The 17,354-nt window shown below is 44.4% G+C and overlaps 1 protein-coding gene across 5 annotated transcripts in view; it reads right to left on the bottom strand.

Moving 5' to 3' along the window:
• Nucleotides 1-4,274: 4,274 nt before the first annotated feature.
• Nucleotides 4,275-17,354, bottom strand: part of ubtfl (upstream binding transcription factor, like) — a 21,100-nt gene continuing 8,020 nt past the window's right edge. For 4 of the 5 annotated variants that reach the window (XM_067606997.1, XM_067606998.1, XM_067606999.1 and 1 more), the window contains 17 exons: nucleotides 17,212-17,295; nucleotides 16,273-16,428; nucleotides 16,095-16,159; nucleotides 15,629-15,749; nucleotides 14,575-14,685; nucleotides 14,162-14,289; nucleotides 13,283-13,424; nucleotides 13,159-13,200; nucleotides 11,729-11,836; nucleotides 11,384-11,542; nucleotides 11,186-11,296; nucleotides 10,255-10,340; nucleotides 9,853-10,042; nucleotides 8,005-8,052; nucleotides 7,483-7,620; nucleotides 5,305-5,421; nucleotides 4,275-4,774 (listed from right to left, as the gene is read on the bottom strand). In XM_067606997.1, the coding sequence (XP_067463098.1) occupies nucleotides 4,694-4,774; nucleotides 5,305-5,421; nucleotides 7,483-7,620; nucleotides 8,005-8,052; nucleotides 9,853-10,042; nucleotides 10,255-10,340; nucleotides 11,186-11,296; nucleotides 11,384-11,542; nucleotides 11,729-11,836; nucleotides 13,159-13,200; nucleotides 13,283-13,424; nucleotides 14,162-14,289; nucleotides 14,575-14,685; nucleotides 15,629-15,749; nucleotides 16,095-16,159; nucleotides 16,273-16,428; nucleotides 17,212-17,295 (1,887 nt within the window). In that variant the 3' untranslated portion in view covers nucleotides 4,275-4,693. Of the gene's footprint in view, nucleotides 4,777-5,304; nucleotides 5,422-7,482; nucleotides 7,621-8,004; nucleotides 8,053-9,852; nucleotides 10,043-10,254; nucleotides 10,341-11,185; nucleotides 11,297-11,383; nucleotides 11,543-11,728; nucleotides 11,837-13,158; nucleotides 13,201-13,282; nucleotides 13,425-14,161; nucleotides 14,290-14,574; nucleotides 14,686-15,628; nucleotides 15,750-16,094; nucleotides 16,160-16,272; nucleotides 16,429-17,211; nucleotides 17,296-17,354 lie in introns of all 5 variants that reach the window. The other variant, XM_067607000.1, reaches the window with a different exon arrangement.

Raw genomic sequence — 17,354 nt, 5'->3', positions numbered from 1 at the left:
GAGTGTGTGTGTGTTACAGGTGAGCGTGTGTGTGTTACAGGTGAGCGTGTGTTACAGGTGAGTGTGTGTGTGTTACAGGTGAGCGTGTGTGTGTTACAGGTGAGCGTGTGTGTGTTACAGGTGAGTGTGTGTGTGTTACAGGTGAGCGTGTGTTACAGGTGAGTGTGTGTTACGTGTGTGTGTGTGTGTTACAGGTGAGTGCGTGTGTTACAGGTGAGTGTGTGTGTGTTACAGGTGAGTGTGTGTGCTACAGGTGAGTGTGTGTTACGTGTGTGTGTGTGTGTGTGTTACAGGTGAGTGTGTGTGTTACAGGTGAGCGTGTGTGTTACAGGTGAGTGTGTGTTACAGGTGAGTGTGTTACAGGTGAGTGTGTGTTACAGGTGAGCGTGTGTTACAGGTGAGTATGTGTGTGTTACAGGTGAGTGTGTGTGTGTGTGTTACAGGTGAGTGTGTGTGTGTGTGTGTGTGTTACAGGTGAGCGTGTGTGTGTGTTACAGGTGAGCGTGTGTGCTACAGGTGAGTGTGTGTGTGTTACAGGTGAGTGTGTGTGTGTTACAGGTGAGCGTGTGTGTTACAGGTGAGTGTGTGTGTGTTACAGGTGAGTGTGTGTTACAGGTGAGCGTGTGTGTTACAGGTGAGTGTGTGTGTGTTACAGGTGAGTGTGTGTTACAGGTGAGCGTGTGTGTTACAGGTGAGTGTGTGTGTGTTACAGGTGAGTGTGTGTTACAGGTGAGCGTGTGTGTTACAGGTGAGTGTGTGTGTGTGTGTGTGTTACAGGTGAGTGTGTGTGTGTGTGTTACAGGTGAGCGTGTGTGTGTGTGTGTGTTACAGGTGAGTGTGTGTGTGTGTGTGTGTTACAGGTGAGTGTGTGTGTGTGTTACAGGTGAGTGTGTGTTACAGGTGAGTGTGTGTGTGTGTGTTACAGGTGAGTGTGTGTGTGTGTGTGTGTGTTACAGGTGAGTGTGTGTTACAGGTGAGTGTGTGTGTGTTACAGGTGAGTGTGTGTTACAGGTGAGTGTGTGTTACAGGTGAGCGTGTGTGTGTTACAGGTGAGCGTGTGTTACAGGTGAGTGTGTGTGTGTTACAGGTGAGCGTGTGTGTGTTACAGGTGAGTGTGTGTGTGTTACAGGTGAGTGTGTGTGTGTTACAGGTGAGTGTGTGTGTGTTACAGGTGAGTGTGTGTGTGTTACAGGTGAGCGTGTGTTACAGGTGAGTGTGTGTGTGTTACAGGTGAGCGTGTGTGTTACAGGTGAGTGTGTGTGTGTTACAGGTGAGCGTGTGTTACAGGTGAGTGTGTGTGTGTTACAGGTGAGCGTGTGTTACAGGTGAGTGTGTGTGTGTTACAGGTGAGCGTGTGTTACAGGTGAGTGTGTGTGTGTTACAGGTGAGCGTGTGTTACAGGTGAGTGTGTGTGTGTTACAGGTGAGTGTGTGTGTGTTACAGGTGAGCGTGTGTGTTACAGGTGAGTGTGTGTGTTACAGGTTAAAGTTCAGAGACAACTCGAATTCTTGCTTTAGTTCAGTTTTAATAAATATTTGTTGTAATATTTAATAACTTCTGAATTCCTATTACTGGACTAAACGCTGTAGCTGCATTTAAGGAAGTAATTCCCTCTGGACCTCTGTAATGCCAGAGCCGCCTATTACTCAGCATTAATAGAAGAGAATAAAAACAGCCCTAGGTTCCTTTTCAGCACTTTGGCTGACAAAGAGTCATAACTCTACTGATCCATGTATTCCTATAGCTCTCAGTAGTAACGACTTTATGAGCTTCTTTAATGATAAAATTCTAACTATTAGAGACAAAATTAACCATCTCCTGCCCTCAACAGGCACCGTTCTCTCCCCAAACACAGGAACCTTAGAAACAGCTGTAAATCCTGACATATATTTGGACTGTTTTTCTCCAGTAGACTTGTCTGAACTAACTTCAGTGATCTGTTCAGCTAAACCATCAACCTGTCTCTTAGATCCCATCCCAACTAGGCTGCTTAAGGAAGCCTTACCCTTAGTGAGCACTTCTTTACTAGATATGATCAATCTGTCTTTAGTAACAGGCTATGTACCACAGTCCTTTAAAGTAGCTGTAATTAAACGTCTTCTTAAGAAGCCTACTCTTGATTCAGGTGTTTTAGCCAATTATAGACCTATATCTAACCTTCCATTTCTCTCTAAGATCCTTGAGAAAGCAGTCTCTAATCAGTTATGTGACTTTCTACATAACAATAGTTTATTTGAGGATTTTCAGTCAGGATTTAGAGGCATCATAGCACAGAGACAGCACTGGTGAAAGTCACTAATGACCTCCTAACTGCATCAGACAAAGGATTTGTCTCTATACTTGTCCTGTTAGATCTTAGTGCCGCATTCGACACAATTGACCATCAAATCCTTTTGCAGAGACTGGAACATTTAATTGGCATTAAAGGAACTGCATTAAGCTGGTTTAAGTCCTATTTATCAGACTGATTTCAGTCTGTACATGTTAATGATGAATCCTCCATGAAGGCAAAAGTTAGACACGGAGTTCCACAAGGTTCTGTACTTGGACCAATTCTATTCACCTTATATATGCTTCCTTTAGGTAATATTATTAGGAAACACTCCATAAATTTTCATTGTTATGCAGATGACACCCAATTATATTTATCAATGAAGCCTGATGAACCCAATCAGTTAATTAAACTCCAAACATGCCTTAACGACATAAAGACCTGGATGACCTGCAATTTTCTGCTACTAAACTCAGATAAAACTGAAGTTATTGTGTTTGGCCCTAAACACCTTAGAAACACATTATCTAATGATATAGCTACTCTGGATGGCATTACCCTGGCCTCCAGCACCACCGTAAGGAATCTGGGAGTTATCTTTGATCAGGATATGTCCTTTAACTCCCACATAAATCAAATCTCAAGGACTGCCTTTTTTCACTTACGTAATATCACAAAAATCACATCCTGTCCCTAAAAGATGCAGAAAAACTAGTTCACGCATTTGTTACTTCTAGGCTGGATTATTGCAATTCCTTATTATCAGGCTGCCCTAACAAGTCTCTAAAGACTCTCCAGCTGGTCCAGAATGCAGCTGCACGTGTTCTGACTAAAACTAGAAAAAGAGACCACATTTCTCCCATTTTAGCTTCGCTACATTGGCTTCCTGTAAAATCTAGAATAGAATTTAAAATCCTTCTCCTAACTTACAAAGCCCTTAATGGTCAGGCACCATCATATCTTGAAGAGCTCATAATACCGTATTATCCCACTAGAACACTGCGCTCCCAGTATGCAGCTTACTGGTGGTCCCTACAGTCTTTAAAAGTAGAATGGGAGGCAGAGCCTTCAGCTATCAGGCTCCTCTTCTATGGAACCATCTACCGGATTCAGTCCGGGGTGCAGACACCCTCTCTATGTTTAAGAGTAGGCTTAAAACTTTCCTTTTTGATAAAGCTTATAGTTAGGGCCGACCAGGCTTGCCTTGGATCAGCCCTTAGTTATGCTGCTATGGGCCTAGACTACTGGGGGACTTCCCATGATGCACTGAGCTCCTCTCTCCTCCTCCTCCTCTCCATCTGTATGTATTCATGTAACATCAATGCATGTCACTAACTTTGCTTCTTCCCCGGAGTTTTTTGTGCTTTCTCATCTCACAGAAAAACCTGACTCCCGGGCCGAACCTTCGCGGTCCTTCACAGTCCTGATGGCATCCTTCCCTGACTGCTGCTGTTGCTGTTGTTGTTGTCATGATTGTTGTTATTCTGCCCCCCCCCCCCAATGCTTTTTGAAATTATTTTTCATATTTTTTTACCAAATCTCTAAAATGTTTTTCCCATGAAATTAATATGACATTAGAGTTCCTGTATTAAAGCATTATAGTACATTTTAAGGAGATTTTTATTTTTTAACAACTTTTAATCTTTAATTCAAGCAGAAAACCCGTTAAAGCTCTTTGTACATTATAATTATTCATGTTTCCATTAATTTGTCCCAAGTCTTGATAAACTTGAATACTGAATAAAAATGCCTTCAAATCTCATGAATAAGCAGCTGAAAATAAACATAAACAAACAGTTAAAACTCATTAACGGAAGTTTCTTTAATGATTTATTATTTATCAAAATGTTGATTAAGTTTCTGTCAATAAACTAATTGATTCTTTCTGATCCATGTGGAACTTCAGAGGAAACGTGTTGACGCTAGTGATGATGTCACAGTGATGTCACAGTGATGTCACAGTGATGTCACCGGGGTCACAAAATGAACTCAGAGACAGAAATGAGAAAAAGTGCATTTATTTTTTAATAATTTTCTCAGGCAGGCAGCTGATTGGAGGCTGAACACTGACTCCTCCCTCAGCTGTGACTAAAGACAACCAATAGGCCCCGCCCCTCCCCTGCCTGTCATACTCTGTACAAACCCCGCCCCCACTCAGGAAAAAGAAAACATCTCGCCGTCTCCGCCCTTCTGAAACGTCCGTCTGATAAAAACCAACAAACACTCCATAAAAAACAAAAAACAAACACACGGGTAACAAAACGCTCCGTCAGGCTCCGCCCCCTTCAGAGGGGAGGTGGGCGGGGCCAGCGTCCCAGCAGTGTGACATCACCGCTTCTCATTGGTCCGCCGGGATGATTGGCATGTGAGGAGGCGTGGCCTGCACAGCCTGTCCTCTCCAATGAGGGGGAGGGGGCGGAGCTAGTCCGAGTCCGAGTCACTGGATTCTTCTGAGGACGACTGGTCTTCGTCATCTTCATCTTCATCGTCTTCATCATCGTTCTGAGGAACACAAAAACCATCATTTAAACCTGCTGACCATCTCAGAGCCAATCACAAACCAGAGTCTGTCTGGTTGTTGCTTCAGACTTTACGTTAGTTTAGTTTATATAGAAAATATAAATATTAATATAAATATTAATATAAATATTAATATAAATATTAATATTCATACATAAAACCAGAAAAGATCAAAACAATGATGACATCATCACTGAAGACTAAACAATAATATAAAAAATTGATAGAAATGTACAATTTACATAGAAGTTTGTTTACAAGTTGCAACACAATGAATCCATGAAGTGTTGTTCTGATAATTAATAACATCTGAACCTGCTCCAGTTTATTAACGACTCGCTCAGCTCGTTTTGGCTCTAATGACAGATTTCTGTGTCTTGTGATGTCACAAACTTCTGAGCACCAATCAGAGTCGAGCAGCATTAAACCGAACCGGTTTCTATTTACGCTTCAGTTCAAAACTTTTCACGTGTTTCTGCGTCAGAGTGAAAAAATGTTGTTGTTGTTTTCACCTCGTCGTCGTCGTCGTCGTCGTCGTCGCTGTCGCTGCTTCCTGACGTCTCATCGTCTTCATCAGAGTCGGACGAGTCGCTCTTCTCCTCCTCCTCGTCTGAGTCAGACATGTCCTGCTGCAGGACGGACAGACAGACAGACACTGTAACACACAGCCTGACAGACCGCACCGAGGGCTTAACACAGCCTGACAGACCGCGCCGAGGGCTTAACACAGCCTGACAGACCGCGCCGAGGGCTTAACACAGCCTGACAGACCGCGTCGAGGGCTTAACACAGCCTGACAGACCGCGCCGAGGGCTTAACACAGCCTGACAGACCGCGCCGAGGGCTTAACACAGCCTGACAGACCGCGTCGAGGGCTTAACACAGCCTGACAGACCGCGTCGAGGGCTTAACACAGCCTGACAGACCGCGCCGAGGGCTTAACACAGCCTGACAGACCGCGCCGAGGGCTTTTAACCACATGTTGACGTAGACGAGCGTCTGCGTCGTGAATGAATAGTTGACATACTTGCCTGGAGGATTCAAGAGAACAGAGAACTGAGGGTATAAACAGAACTTAGAACAGAACAGGAAGTTACTATTTCATTCATTCAGATGACGGCAGACAGCGGCGCCATCGTAGATGGTGAGTAAATCAAGCATGTCGGTATTCTGACAAACGTATTTGTTGCTGTGCAGCGACGCGTCGTACAGATGCTGGTGACTGCAGACTTGTTCTATTAACTTGTCTTCAAAACTTTCTGCTGTTGTTGTTGCTGCTCCTGACGTGCCTGTTGACCCCTGACCTCATCATTGACCCTTGACCTCATCACACCCCTGTACTGCCTCCACACCACCAACGCTCCACACAGACACAGGATACCAGGCAGCCATCTTGCACACGCAAATGCGTAGTTAAAAGCAAGTATATCTCCGGAGCCTGACAGACCACACGGAGGGCTTAACAAGGCCTGACGGCTTAATGCAGCCTGACAGACTGCACTGAGGGCTTAATGCAGCCTGACAGACTGCACTGAGGGCTTAATGCAGCCTGACAGACTGCACTGAGGGCTTAATGCAGCCTGACAGACTGCACTGAGGGCTTAATGCAGCCTGACAGACTGCACTGAGGGCTTAATGCAGCCTGACAGACTGCACTGAGGGCTTATCACCGAACACTAGTTTAACACAGCCCAATCTGGGAACCCATCTGCTGTCTGGCCAGTATTAATGGATAATGTATATCAGAACCCAGACTTCCTCTTCTGTGCTCCGATCGTTGTTTAAAGTCTGATTAGCGACTTGAGATGGTCCAGACGACATTTCAGCTAATCTCTATAAACATATCTGCATATGAACACAGATACTTTTAAAAAAAGCTAAATCATCGTCAGACGATAGCTTATTGGCCAAGACTGTGTTTTGGCCAATGTGTTCCACCTCTCATACTCTCCACACGAACTGTTAACCTGCATGCAACCGAAGCCTGCTCAAACGTGATTGGTCAATACGACTCAGGCTACAAACGGACTACAAACGGAAACCAGACCGATTCGCTACCAGAATCTTGTCCTGTTGCCGACAGATTCTGCATTCATATGCAGATATCTGTTTATAGAGATTTCACACAGCCTGACAGACCGCACTGAGGGCTTAACACAGCCTGACAGACTGCGCTGAGGGCCTAACACAGCCTGACAGACCGCGCTGAGGGCTTAACACAGCCTGACAGACCGCGCCGAGGGCTTAACACAGCCTGACAGACCGCGCTGAGGGCTTAACACAGCCTGACAGACCGCGCTGAGGGCCTAACACAGCCTGACAGACCGCGCCGAGGGCTTAACACAGCCTGACAGACCGCGCCGAGGGAAAACAAATACACAAAACAACCGACCAATCACAGCAGCTCCCTCAGACAAACATCACTTGTTCAAAAACTCAAAAAAACATTAACTGAATTTTTCTTCACAAAACTAATCAATTAAAATGTTGAGAAATTTAAAAAAAATCCACTTACTATTTATTTATATATTAAATAAATTTTATGATTTATTATTTTTAGATTTATTTTTCCTCAGAATGCTTCATGATTTGTCTCTCAGTGTGTGTAGTGTGTTATTGATTGTGTAGTGTGTTATTGATTGTCTGTGTGTGTGTGTTATTGACTGATTATGTGTTATTGATTGTGTTACCTTGGCTCGGTACGCCATCGCCCTCTTGCTCACTGCGACCCCCGGCGTTGCGGCTCTCGAGCCTCCCGCCTTGCTCTTCGCCGTCACTCGGACTTTGGCTCCTGGGCTGCTGCGAGCTTTAGTGGTGCTGCGACGTTTCTGACGGAACACAAAACACCAACAGTTTCACTGTCAGCTTTAGCTCAGTGCTGCTAACGTCATGTTAGCTTAAAGACAGTAAAATGTCTCATGATGTTCGTCTCCTCTAAAAGTCAGAATTATTATTTATATCTGAAAATCTATTTTTTTCTTCCAGTAAAACAATTCAATCTTTTTTGATGACTCATCATGACATCATGCCAACGTTATTAGCTTACCCTGCTATTGTTATATATTATTATATATTATGTTAGCTGACGTTCTGAAGTACGAAGAGAAACTTTAGTGGAGAAAAGAAGAATCGGCCGTCAGCTCCTAAACTCAACTCAATAAATGATAAAATAAATAAACTAAATTTAACAGAAAGGTGATGTTATGACTCACCGTGGTGGAAAACTCCTTGTAGATGGCTCGATCCTGAGGAGACAGAGACTGAGGAAGAGGAGGCAGAGAAAGAAAGAATCAGGCTGTCTGAAACTAAAGGGAAACATTAATCACACTTGAAGACCATGTGATGTGGCTGAAAGCTCGAGAACTGAATGAAAACTTCAGTTTTCACATGTTACATATATACATTACAAACATATCAGTTCACTGTTCTTACTGTTTGAACCTGAATATAATTTCTTATATTCATTGTTGATAATCAATCAATAAACAGTTAATAAATGTAACTGATCAGATTTTATCTCTGTGTGACTTTCAGTCGAACATGGTGAGAAATTTAATATTTGAACTATAATCACTTGTTTGAATTCAAAATTTAACGTCTGTAATCACTTCCTCCAGGAAAATGTGAGTTTGTGATCAAAATAATTAATACAAATTAAAGAAATCTCCACAATATTTATGAGCTGCAGTTTAGTTAAATTACAACAACTTTTCCACATAAACGTCTGAATCAGCAGCTGCTTGTGGTTTGGACCAATCGTGGCGTTTGGTGTGGCGGCAACTGACGACAAATCTCACCTGTCAACAAACACGATGCCATAGACGAGCAAAACTGTTCCCAAATGTTCCCAGATGTTCCCAGATGTTCCCAGATGTTCCCAAATGTTCCCAAATGTTCCCAAATGTTCCCAAATGTTCCCAGATGTTCCCAAATGTTCCCAAATGTTCCCAAATGTTCCCAGATGTTCCCAAATGTTCCCAGATGAGGTTTGATTCAGTGAGTCAGGAGACATAATCTGCCTCAAACATAAACATCCAACTAGATTTATTTTAATAACATTATTGATGATTTTATTTGCTGCTGATGTTGAGCTGAAAGTTTATTTAATAAAGGTTATAAATGGAACTCAAGTACAGTATTTTCTGTTTATAGAACGTTGAGTCCTCATGGTTCTCATGTTCAGCTGAAATATAGTTGTTTCTGTGATCTGCAGGAAGTCGTTACATACGACTCTTCACTGGTACCAGTTTAAATAAATCACATTATTTTACTTTGCTTTCAATTTTACACAATTCCTGTAATTTCACTACAAAAAGAGACATAAAAGATTGCAAACTGTATCACAATTTTTGAGAAAAGCTGCTGCAGAATCAAACATTTTTGGCCTCAATAATCACAAAAATAAAAGCTGTGAAACCCTGCAGAGAGAGACTGATACAGACTGGAGTAGTTTGTCTTGTGATCCAGCAGACGGCGTCTTTAAGATTCTACTTTCACCATCAAACTGAGCGAATAAGTGAAGATCAGATGATCAGACTGTTTGCCAACTTTGTGAAAAGCAGCTGCTGCCCAACAGACTCAGCAGCTGGTTCACACGGAGTCCAACCAGCAGCTGGTTCACACGGAGTCCAACCAGCAGCTGGTTCACACTGAGTCCAACCAGCAGCTGGTTCACACCGAGTCCAACCAGCAGCTGGTTCACACCGAGTCCAACCAGCAGCTGGTTCACACGGAGTCCAACCAGCAGCTGGTTCACACCGAGTCCAACCAGCAGCTGGTTCACACCGAGTCCAACCGGCAGCTGGTTCACACCGAGTCCAACCGGCAGCTGGTTCACACCGAGTCCAACCAGCAGCTGTATGACATCACACAGTTCATTCTATATCTGACACATTATGGAAAACGAGTAGAGTTCAAATTCATTTGACAGAATTACTTGTAAGTTTGAATTTGTTCAAACGTGACTTTTTGAAAACATGGCGGCTCTAGTGTGAACTGGTGTGCTCTCCAGATCTCTGGTTGCTGCGGCAACAGTGTGATGCTCAGAGTGCGGCAGGTACCTTGACCCAGGCCTCCAGCTCGGCCTTGTACTCCACCTGCTGCTCCTCCACCAGCTTCTTGTACTTGTCCTTCTGACTCTGGGTCAGTTTGTGCCACCGCTTGCCGATCTCCACCATCCGCTCCTTCAGGCTGAAGTGGTTCAGCTCGCCGTTGGTCAGCAGCTCCTGGGAGAACATCTGATACCCGCTCCTATTGGACGAGACCAGCAGAGGGAGGGGCTTACATAAAAGCTTTAAGTTTGAAATAGACAGGAAGTAAACAGTTCACACATTAACTGCTGCAGCTATTAATCAATTCATCAACTGAACATTAATGAGCAGTTTTAACACTTTAATAAATAAAAATAAAGTTTCCACCTCCTCAAATCTGAATCTGGATCTTTTACTCAGAGTTTTACTCACACTGGAGGTTTCTTTGGTTCTCCGTCAAACTTGGGTTTCCTCTGACTCTGAGCTGCCGGCGGCGCCCTCATCTCCAACAGCTCCCTCTGCAGGAGAGACGGAGAACTACTGAACACACACCGGCTGCCCAGAGGAGGAGGAGGAGGAGGAGGCAGCAGGAGTCAGGAGTCAGGAGTCATGAGGAGTCAGGAGGAGTCAGGAGTCAGGAGGAGACAGGAGTCAGGAGGAGTCAGGAGGAGTCAGGAGTCAGGAGTCAGAAGGAGTCAGGAGTCAGAAGGAGTCAGGAGGAGTCAGGAGGAGTCAGGAGGAGACAGGAGTCAGGAGGAGTCAGGAGTCAGGAGTCAGGAGGAGTCAGGAGGAGTCAGGAGGAGACAGCAGGAGTCAGGAGGAGCCAGGAGTTAGTGGGAGGAGGCAGGAATTAGTGGGAGGGGTCAGGAATCAGTGGGAGGAGCCAGTAGTTAGTGGGAGGAGTCAGTAGTTATTGGGAGGAGTCAGGAATTAGTGGGAGGAGCCAGTGGTTATTGGGAGGAGTCAGGAATCAGTGGGAGGAGTCAGTAGTTATTGGGAGGAGTCAGGGATCAGTGGGAGGAGTCAGGAGTTAGTGGGAGGAGTCAGGAATCAGTGGGAGGAGCCAGTAGTTATTGGGAGGAGTCAGGAATCAGTGGGAGGAGTCAGTAGTTATTGGGAGGAGTCAGGGATCAGTGGGAGGAGTCAGGAGTTAGTGGGAGGAGTCAGGAATCAGTGGGAGGAGCCAGTAGTTATTGGGAGGAGTCAGGAATCAGTGGGAGGGGTCAGTAGTTATTGGGAGGAGTCAGGGATCAGTGGGAGGAGTCAGGAGTTAGTGGGAGGAATCCGGTGGTGGGTGGAGTCATGAGGTGGGAGGGGTTAGTCAGTTGGGGGCGTGGCTCACAGAGCAGCGCTGGTACTGAACCTCGTAACGTTTCTGGTCCTCCGCTGCCTTCTTGATCCAAGGAATCTTCTCCTTCTTCTCCATGGACTTCCAGGCCGCTTCCATCGCCTGCTGAGCCTTCCTGCGGTCGCTCTGAGGAACCAGTCACATGACGTTTAGAGGATTAACAGGAAACAGCAGAGTTTTTACTGTGCTTGCTGCTTCAGGTACTAAACTCACTCTGTATTTCGCCAGATAGTCTCCGATCACGCTGTGCTGCCACATCTCTTCTGCGGTTTTTGGCGTCTCCGGAAGCTTCGCCGCCTTCTTCCCGTCTCGTCTCTCCTTTGGCGCTCCGGCGGACACCCACGTCTCTGGCTCAGCCTCCCGACTGCGCTCCTGAGTGAAAAATAAATAAAAACTAGAAGTCCCGCCTCTGTCAGCCAGTCAGGTTTCAGTTTACATCCATGTGTGTCCAGACTCGTCATATCTGGAGACTCTGAATGTCACAGTGACCTTGACCTCGTGTTTGTGCTAAAATCATCAATATTCATGGATGTGAAGAGGAAGAAAGAGAGTTGAGACCTTAACAGAAGGAGACTTGGCTCTGTGCGGGCTGGTGGCCACGCCCAGCTTGGACCCGCCCAGTTTCTCCTCGGTCATGACGCGGTCTCGTTCCTCCTCCGGCAGACTCTGCAAACACCAGGACAACAAACTACATGAAAAACTCAAATACTCCTGGACCTGGAGACTCTGCAGCTGAACGCGGCTCCGCCTCCGCTGGAAACATTTAGTCCTTCACTCAGAAACATGTTCCTCTTCCTCCTACAGCTGCATGTTTGAGCTTCTCTACACAGTTTGTTTTCATTCATCTGCTGAAGGAGGAAAGTTTCTCTGAGTTCATTGAAAACCTGACTTTTAGGGGCGGGACTACAAGCAGGATTTGTGACATCACAACTAGTTTGGAGCCAATCGTGGTCCAGTATTCAGCTGGCAGTGTGACATCAACTTTACAGTGAAGGAGGAAACATCTGGTTCAGACACAACGTTTACAGAGTTTTAATGATGTCATTTTAAGGATTTTAAAGTGGTAATTAACAATTATATTATAGTTACATTTACACTATATTTACATTTACATTTAAACTCTCTCAGTTCTAATGTATATATGTATCATGTATCTAATGTATACAGTCACATCACAATAGACATGAGTATCTGTAAGAAAGTTAAACAGGATAATTGCAGGTGAGTACAGAAACACTGTATGTATGTGTGGAGATGTTAAACACCTGAGTATGTGGAAGTGTAAATATATATATATATAAACTGGAAGAGCATATGGGAGAGGGAGGCAGTGGCTAGTGGATCTAAGAGCAGACCAGTAACCGTTACAATGGCAGACATCCAAGACAGAGTGTCAGGTATGAAGAGCTGGACAGCACCGGGCCTGGACATGATCCACACCTACTGGCTTAACAAACTGACTGCACTCCATGAACGCCTGGCAGCACATATGAACCAGCTGCTGATGGATGGGACCCACCCAGAGTGGTTAACCCAAGGGCGGACAGTCCTGATCATGAAGGACCCCCAGAAGGGTTTGATCCCATCCAACTACCGGCCAATACCCTGCCTCTGTACACCATGGAAGCTCCTGTCAGGCATCAGAGCAGCTAAGATGAATAGGCACATGGCCCAATACATGAGCAGGGCCCAGAAAGGAATTGGTAGTAATACCAGGGGAGCCAAGCACCAGCTACTGGTCGATAGAACAGTCACCCAAGACTGCAAGACCAGGCAGACCAACCTGTGCACCGCCTGGATTGACTACAAGAAGGCCTATGACAGAGTGTTTTGTATTGTATTGATACTAAATTCTTGAAGAATTAGTACTTAAATGCCGAGTTTATGGATGCATTATCTGATGTGAGAATAAATAACGACCCGCATTACTTTATTAATTCAATCCTTTGTTTGCTGCTAGTATCTAATATTCTCTCATATTCACGTACCTCTAGAAACCTCTGCAGGTCGATGTCGTACTGCTTCTTTTTCTGAAAAAACATACAGAGTCAGAGCAGCTTCCACAGAGAGAGGAGGTGAATCCTGGTGTGATGTTAGCATGTTCATACCGACCTGCTCGCACCGTTTCTGAAACATGTCCTTCTCCTTCTGTGTCATCATTTTCCACTGTTTACTGCAGAGCACCATCCGCTCGGTGCTGGGGACATCCTTCATGTTCACCATCAGCTCCGCACAGTACAGAGAGTAGCCATTGCTAGCCAAAACAGAAAAACATTAGCCACTTCTGCTAGCCAAAACACATAAACATTAGCCATTTCTGCTAGCCAAAACACAAAAACATTAGCCATTTCTGCTAGCCTAAAACACAAAAACATTAGCCATTTCTGCTAGCCAAAACACAAAAACATTAGCCATTTCTGCTAGCCTAAAACACAAAAACATTAGCCATTTCTGCTAGCCAAAACACAAAAACATTAGCCATTTCTGCTAGCCAAAACACAAAAACATTAGCCATTTCTGCCAGCCACAAACACACAGATGTTCCATCATGTTTGCTAGCTCACTAGTATTGTGTTTTTGTGTTACTGTGTCAGTTTGTCAGTTTGTTATTATCTTGTTCATCATCTTGTTAGTATCCTGTTAGCCAGATTACTAGCATCCTGTTCGTCATCTTGTCAGTCTCAGTTTCACTGGCTCGTTAGCATCCCGTTAATAGCATTGTGTCCATCAGCTTGCTAGCATCTTGTTTGTCACCTGATCAGTTTCCTGTTCATCAGCTCGTTAGTATCTTGTTCGTTATGTTCACCAGGTTATTAGAGTCCGACCCGGCAGCACCTTGAGTATCAAGTTCTTCAGCTCGTTAGTGTTGTATTTGTTAGTGTAGTGCTCGTTAGCGTCATATTTAATTGTGTCAAACTCGTTAGGGTCAAACTTGTTTGTGTCCTGTTCATTAGTGTCGTGCTCGTTAGTCGAGTGTTAATTAAGACTCACGGTGGTGGTTTTGTGGGCCTTCCATCGAACTTGTCCTTCAGCTGTCTCTCTGCCTTGGTGAGGACGGAGCGGACGTGATCATCTGAGTTCACGTCGGGATGAGCTTCATGATACGCTCTCATACTGTCCTACACACACACACGCAAACACACGCACGCACGCACATGCACACGCACACACACACACACACACACCAGACACACACACACACACACACACACACACACAAACATGCGCACGCACACAAGCACACCAGACACACACACACACACGCACACCAGACACACACACACACACGCACACGCACGCACATGCACACACACACACACACCAGACACACACACACACACACACACATCAGACACTGAGATACACTAAAAAACTACAGAATATTTCAGTTCTGGTTCTGGTACCTCGTAGTCCTTCTGCAGCTCCAGGGCCTTGCTGATCCACTTGAGGCGCCTCTTGTCGGACAGTTGGGACCACTGTCTCCTCAGAGCCTCCTTCAGCTCCTTCTGACTCACCTGCAAGCACAACGGGAGTCACTTCATCATCATCATCATCATCATCATCATCATCATCAACAACACACCTGAACTTACAGTGTGATCACAATAATTAACGTGATTCCAACAAATCTCTGCGATAATTATGAGCTGCAGTTTAGTTAAATTACAGAAACTTTTCTGCATGAAACATTTAAACCAGCAGCTGCTTGTGGTTTGGACCAATCGCGGCGTTTGGTGTGGCGGTAACTGACGACAAATCTCACCTGCCAACAAACACGATGCCATAGACGAGCAAAACCATTCCCAAATGTTCCCAAATGTTCCCAAATGTTCCCAAATGTCCCCAAATGTCCCCAAATGTCCCAGTACCAGGTGGTGGACCCCCAGTGTTCCCTCTGAATATCATTTTTGACTCTCTGTGATTTTGAGACATTGAATCATAAATTCAACATGGCGGCGGAGGAGGAAGTAGGAATATCTGTTAAATACTTTTACTCTCAGAGAAAAAAACAGGCAAAAAATATATTTTTCAATTAAATAAGATGTTAGAAATACTTCCTACATCCTACATCTGCCCGCTCCAGTGGACGTTATGCACCAAATATATTTATTATATATAAATAATAAATATATTCTGCCTATGACATGTTTTTCAAACATCCTCTCTACTGTTGTTGTTATTTAATGTGTGTATTCATACCATTTGCTCTTAGTAATAAAATAATAATATTGATTTCCATGAATCACTTTTTACTCTGTTGATGCAGGTGTCACATGTCTAAATATAATATATGAAAAAAAGTTATTGGCATAATTTCACTTCATTAAAAGTAAAAATAAACAATAAAATATGACTCTGATTTAATGATTCATACATGAAAGGGACATATTTATATATATTTATATATATATATATATATATATATATATATATATATATATATGTTTCTATAGATACCTCTGGGTGGAGCTTCATGTAGGTCTTCTTCTCGTGGTTGTACCACAGCTGTTGAGGAGTTTTGGGTTTCTCCGGCAGGTCGGACTTCTTTCTCTCCTCGATGAGTTCTGGATGATCCTCCCTGCAGGTCACACACAGCAGCTTCTGTTCATCAACATGTTAACACACGGAGCCACACCGCTCCAGCCAATCAGCAGGCAGCGATGGCTCCGTCTCCAGCAGACGCTGGATGGTGGGAGGACTGGTGGTGAACTGGACAGATACGTGTTATTAACCGGATCATCACTTATTAATCAATAACTACAAACACCGTCATTCCTTCCTGCTGTCAGTCAGCTGAAGGCAGTTTGTCCTCTCAGCTCTCCTCTTTTAGTCGTTGCCATGGCAACGTGCGTCCATGAATTAATGAAAGTGAGTTTAGTGATCAGGTTTTATCAGGTGATTGATTATTAATGATGAGACTCACTTGAATCGAGCCATGTTCTTCTCAAACTCTTCTTTCTCTCGCTGGAACTCTGTGATGTACTTTTGCTGCAGGAAAATAAATCAACACTTTAATATTATTAACTATTGTTCACTAATCAGCACGTGAAACAGACAAACAGCCAATCAGCAAGCGGCTGCGGAGCGCGCTCAGTGCTCACCTTCTTCTTGTCCGGCAGCTCTTTGTACTTCTTGGACAGGATCTTGGTCAGGTCCAGGTTGCTCATCTCCGGGTGGATTTTGGCGTATTTGGCTCGTTTCTCCATGAAGAAGCGGAAGTACGGAGTCAGAGGCTTCTTAGGGAAATCTGGGTGAGTCTGAACACGGAGGTCAAAGGTCAGTTAAAACGCACAGTACGTCATTTCAGTCACCGGGCGTCTCTCAATCAAATCATCAAGAGATAAATATAAATAGTCGGTCCGTCTGCCTCTGTGTGTGTTTTAGAGAGAGAGAGAGAGAGAGAGAGAGAGAGAGAGAGAGAGAGAGAGAGAGAGAGAGATAGAGAGAGAGAGAGAGAGAGAGAGAGAGCAGCTGTGGTCGAGAGGGAACGCTGGTAGTGAATCACATCGTTACGTTTTAGAGCGTAAACACACCCACACCCCTCCACTCCACACCTGACAGTCTGACTCCAGGCTGAGCTGTAGAGAGCAGAGACTCTCACACACTGAGCTGACATTCAAAATAAACAGAGTCTCTACTGTCATTTATAGTCGTCGTCTCGCTGCCTCTCTGCTCTCTCTCAGTGTGGGCGGGGCTTAGCCATGTGCGTGGGCGGGGCTTAGCCCTGCACGTCTGCAGCGCAGCAGAGGAGAGACGGACGGCGGTGGAGAATTAACGACGACTAAACTCGTTATGTAAATGTAGAGAAATAAAAAAAGTCAAGAAGATTAATTTATCAATGAAATCCACACAAAACATGGACAGACTCCAGATGACGGAAAATATCGCTGTAAAGAGTCACAACGATATAAACGATAAAGCAGAATATGAAACGATGGATATATATATCGTCACGATATATATATATGTATATATATATATATATATATATATATATATATATATATATATATATATAAATATGACTCAGGTAAACTCACCTTCAGCTTCTTGCCTTTATACGGATTCTTCACGAACTCGATGGCGTCCACGATGAGCTCCGTCATCGTTCTGTACTTCCGAACCTGAAACACAAACGTTCATCAAACAACAGAACGAGATTCAGGACGAACAAAACTTCATT

Source organism: Thunnus thynnus, chromosome 12, assembly GCF_963924715.1.
Source record: "Thunnus thynnus chromosome 12, fThuThy2.1, whole genome shotgun sequence".
In the NCBI taxonomy this organism is placed as follows: Eukaryota; Metazoa; Chordata; class Actinopteri; order Scombriformes; family Scombridae; genus Thunnus; species Thunnus thynnus.
Note: the sequence above shows the minus strand (reverse complement) of the source record. Positions and strands in the feature narration are given on the sequence as shown.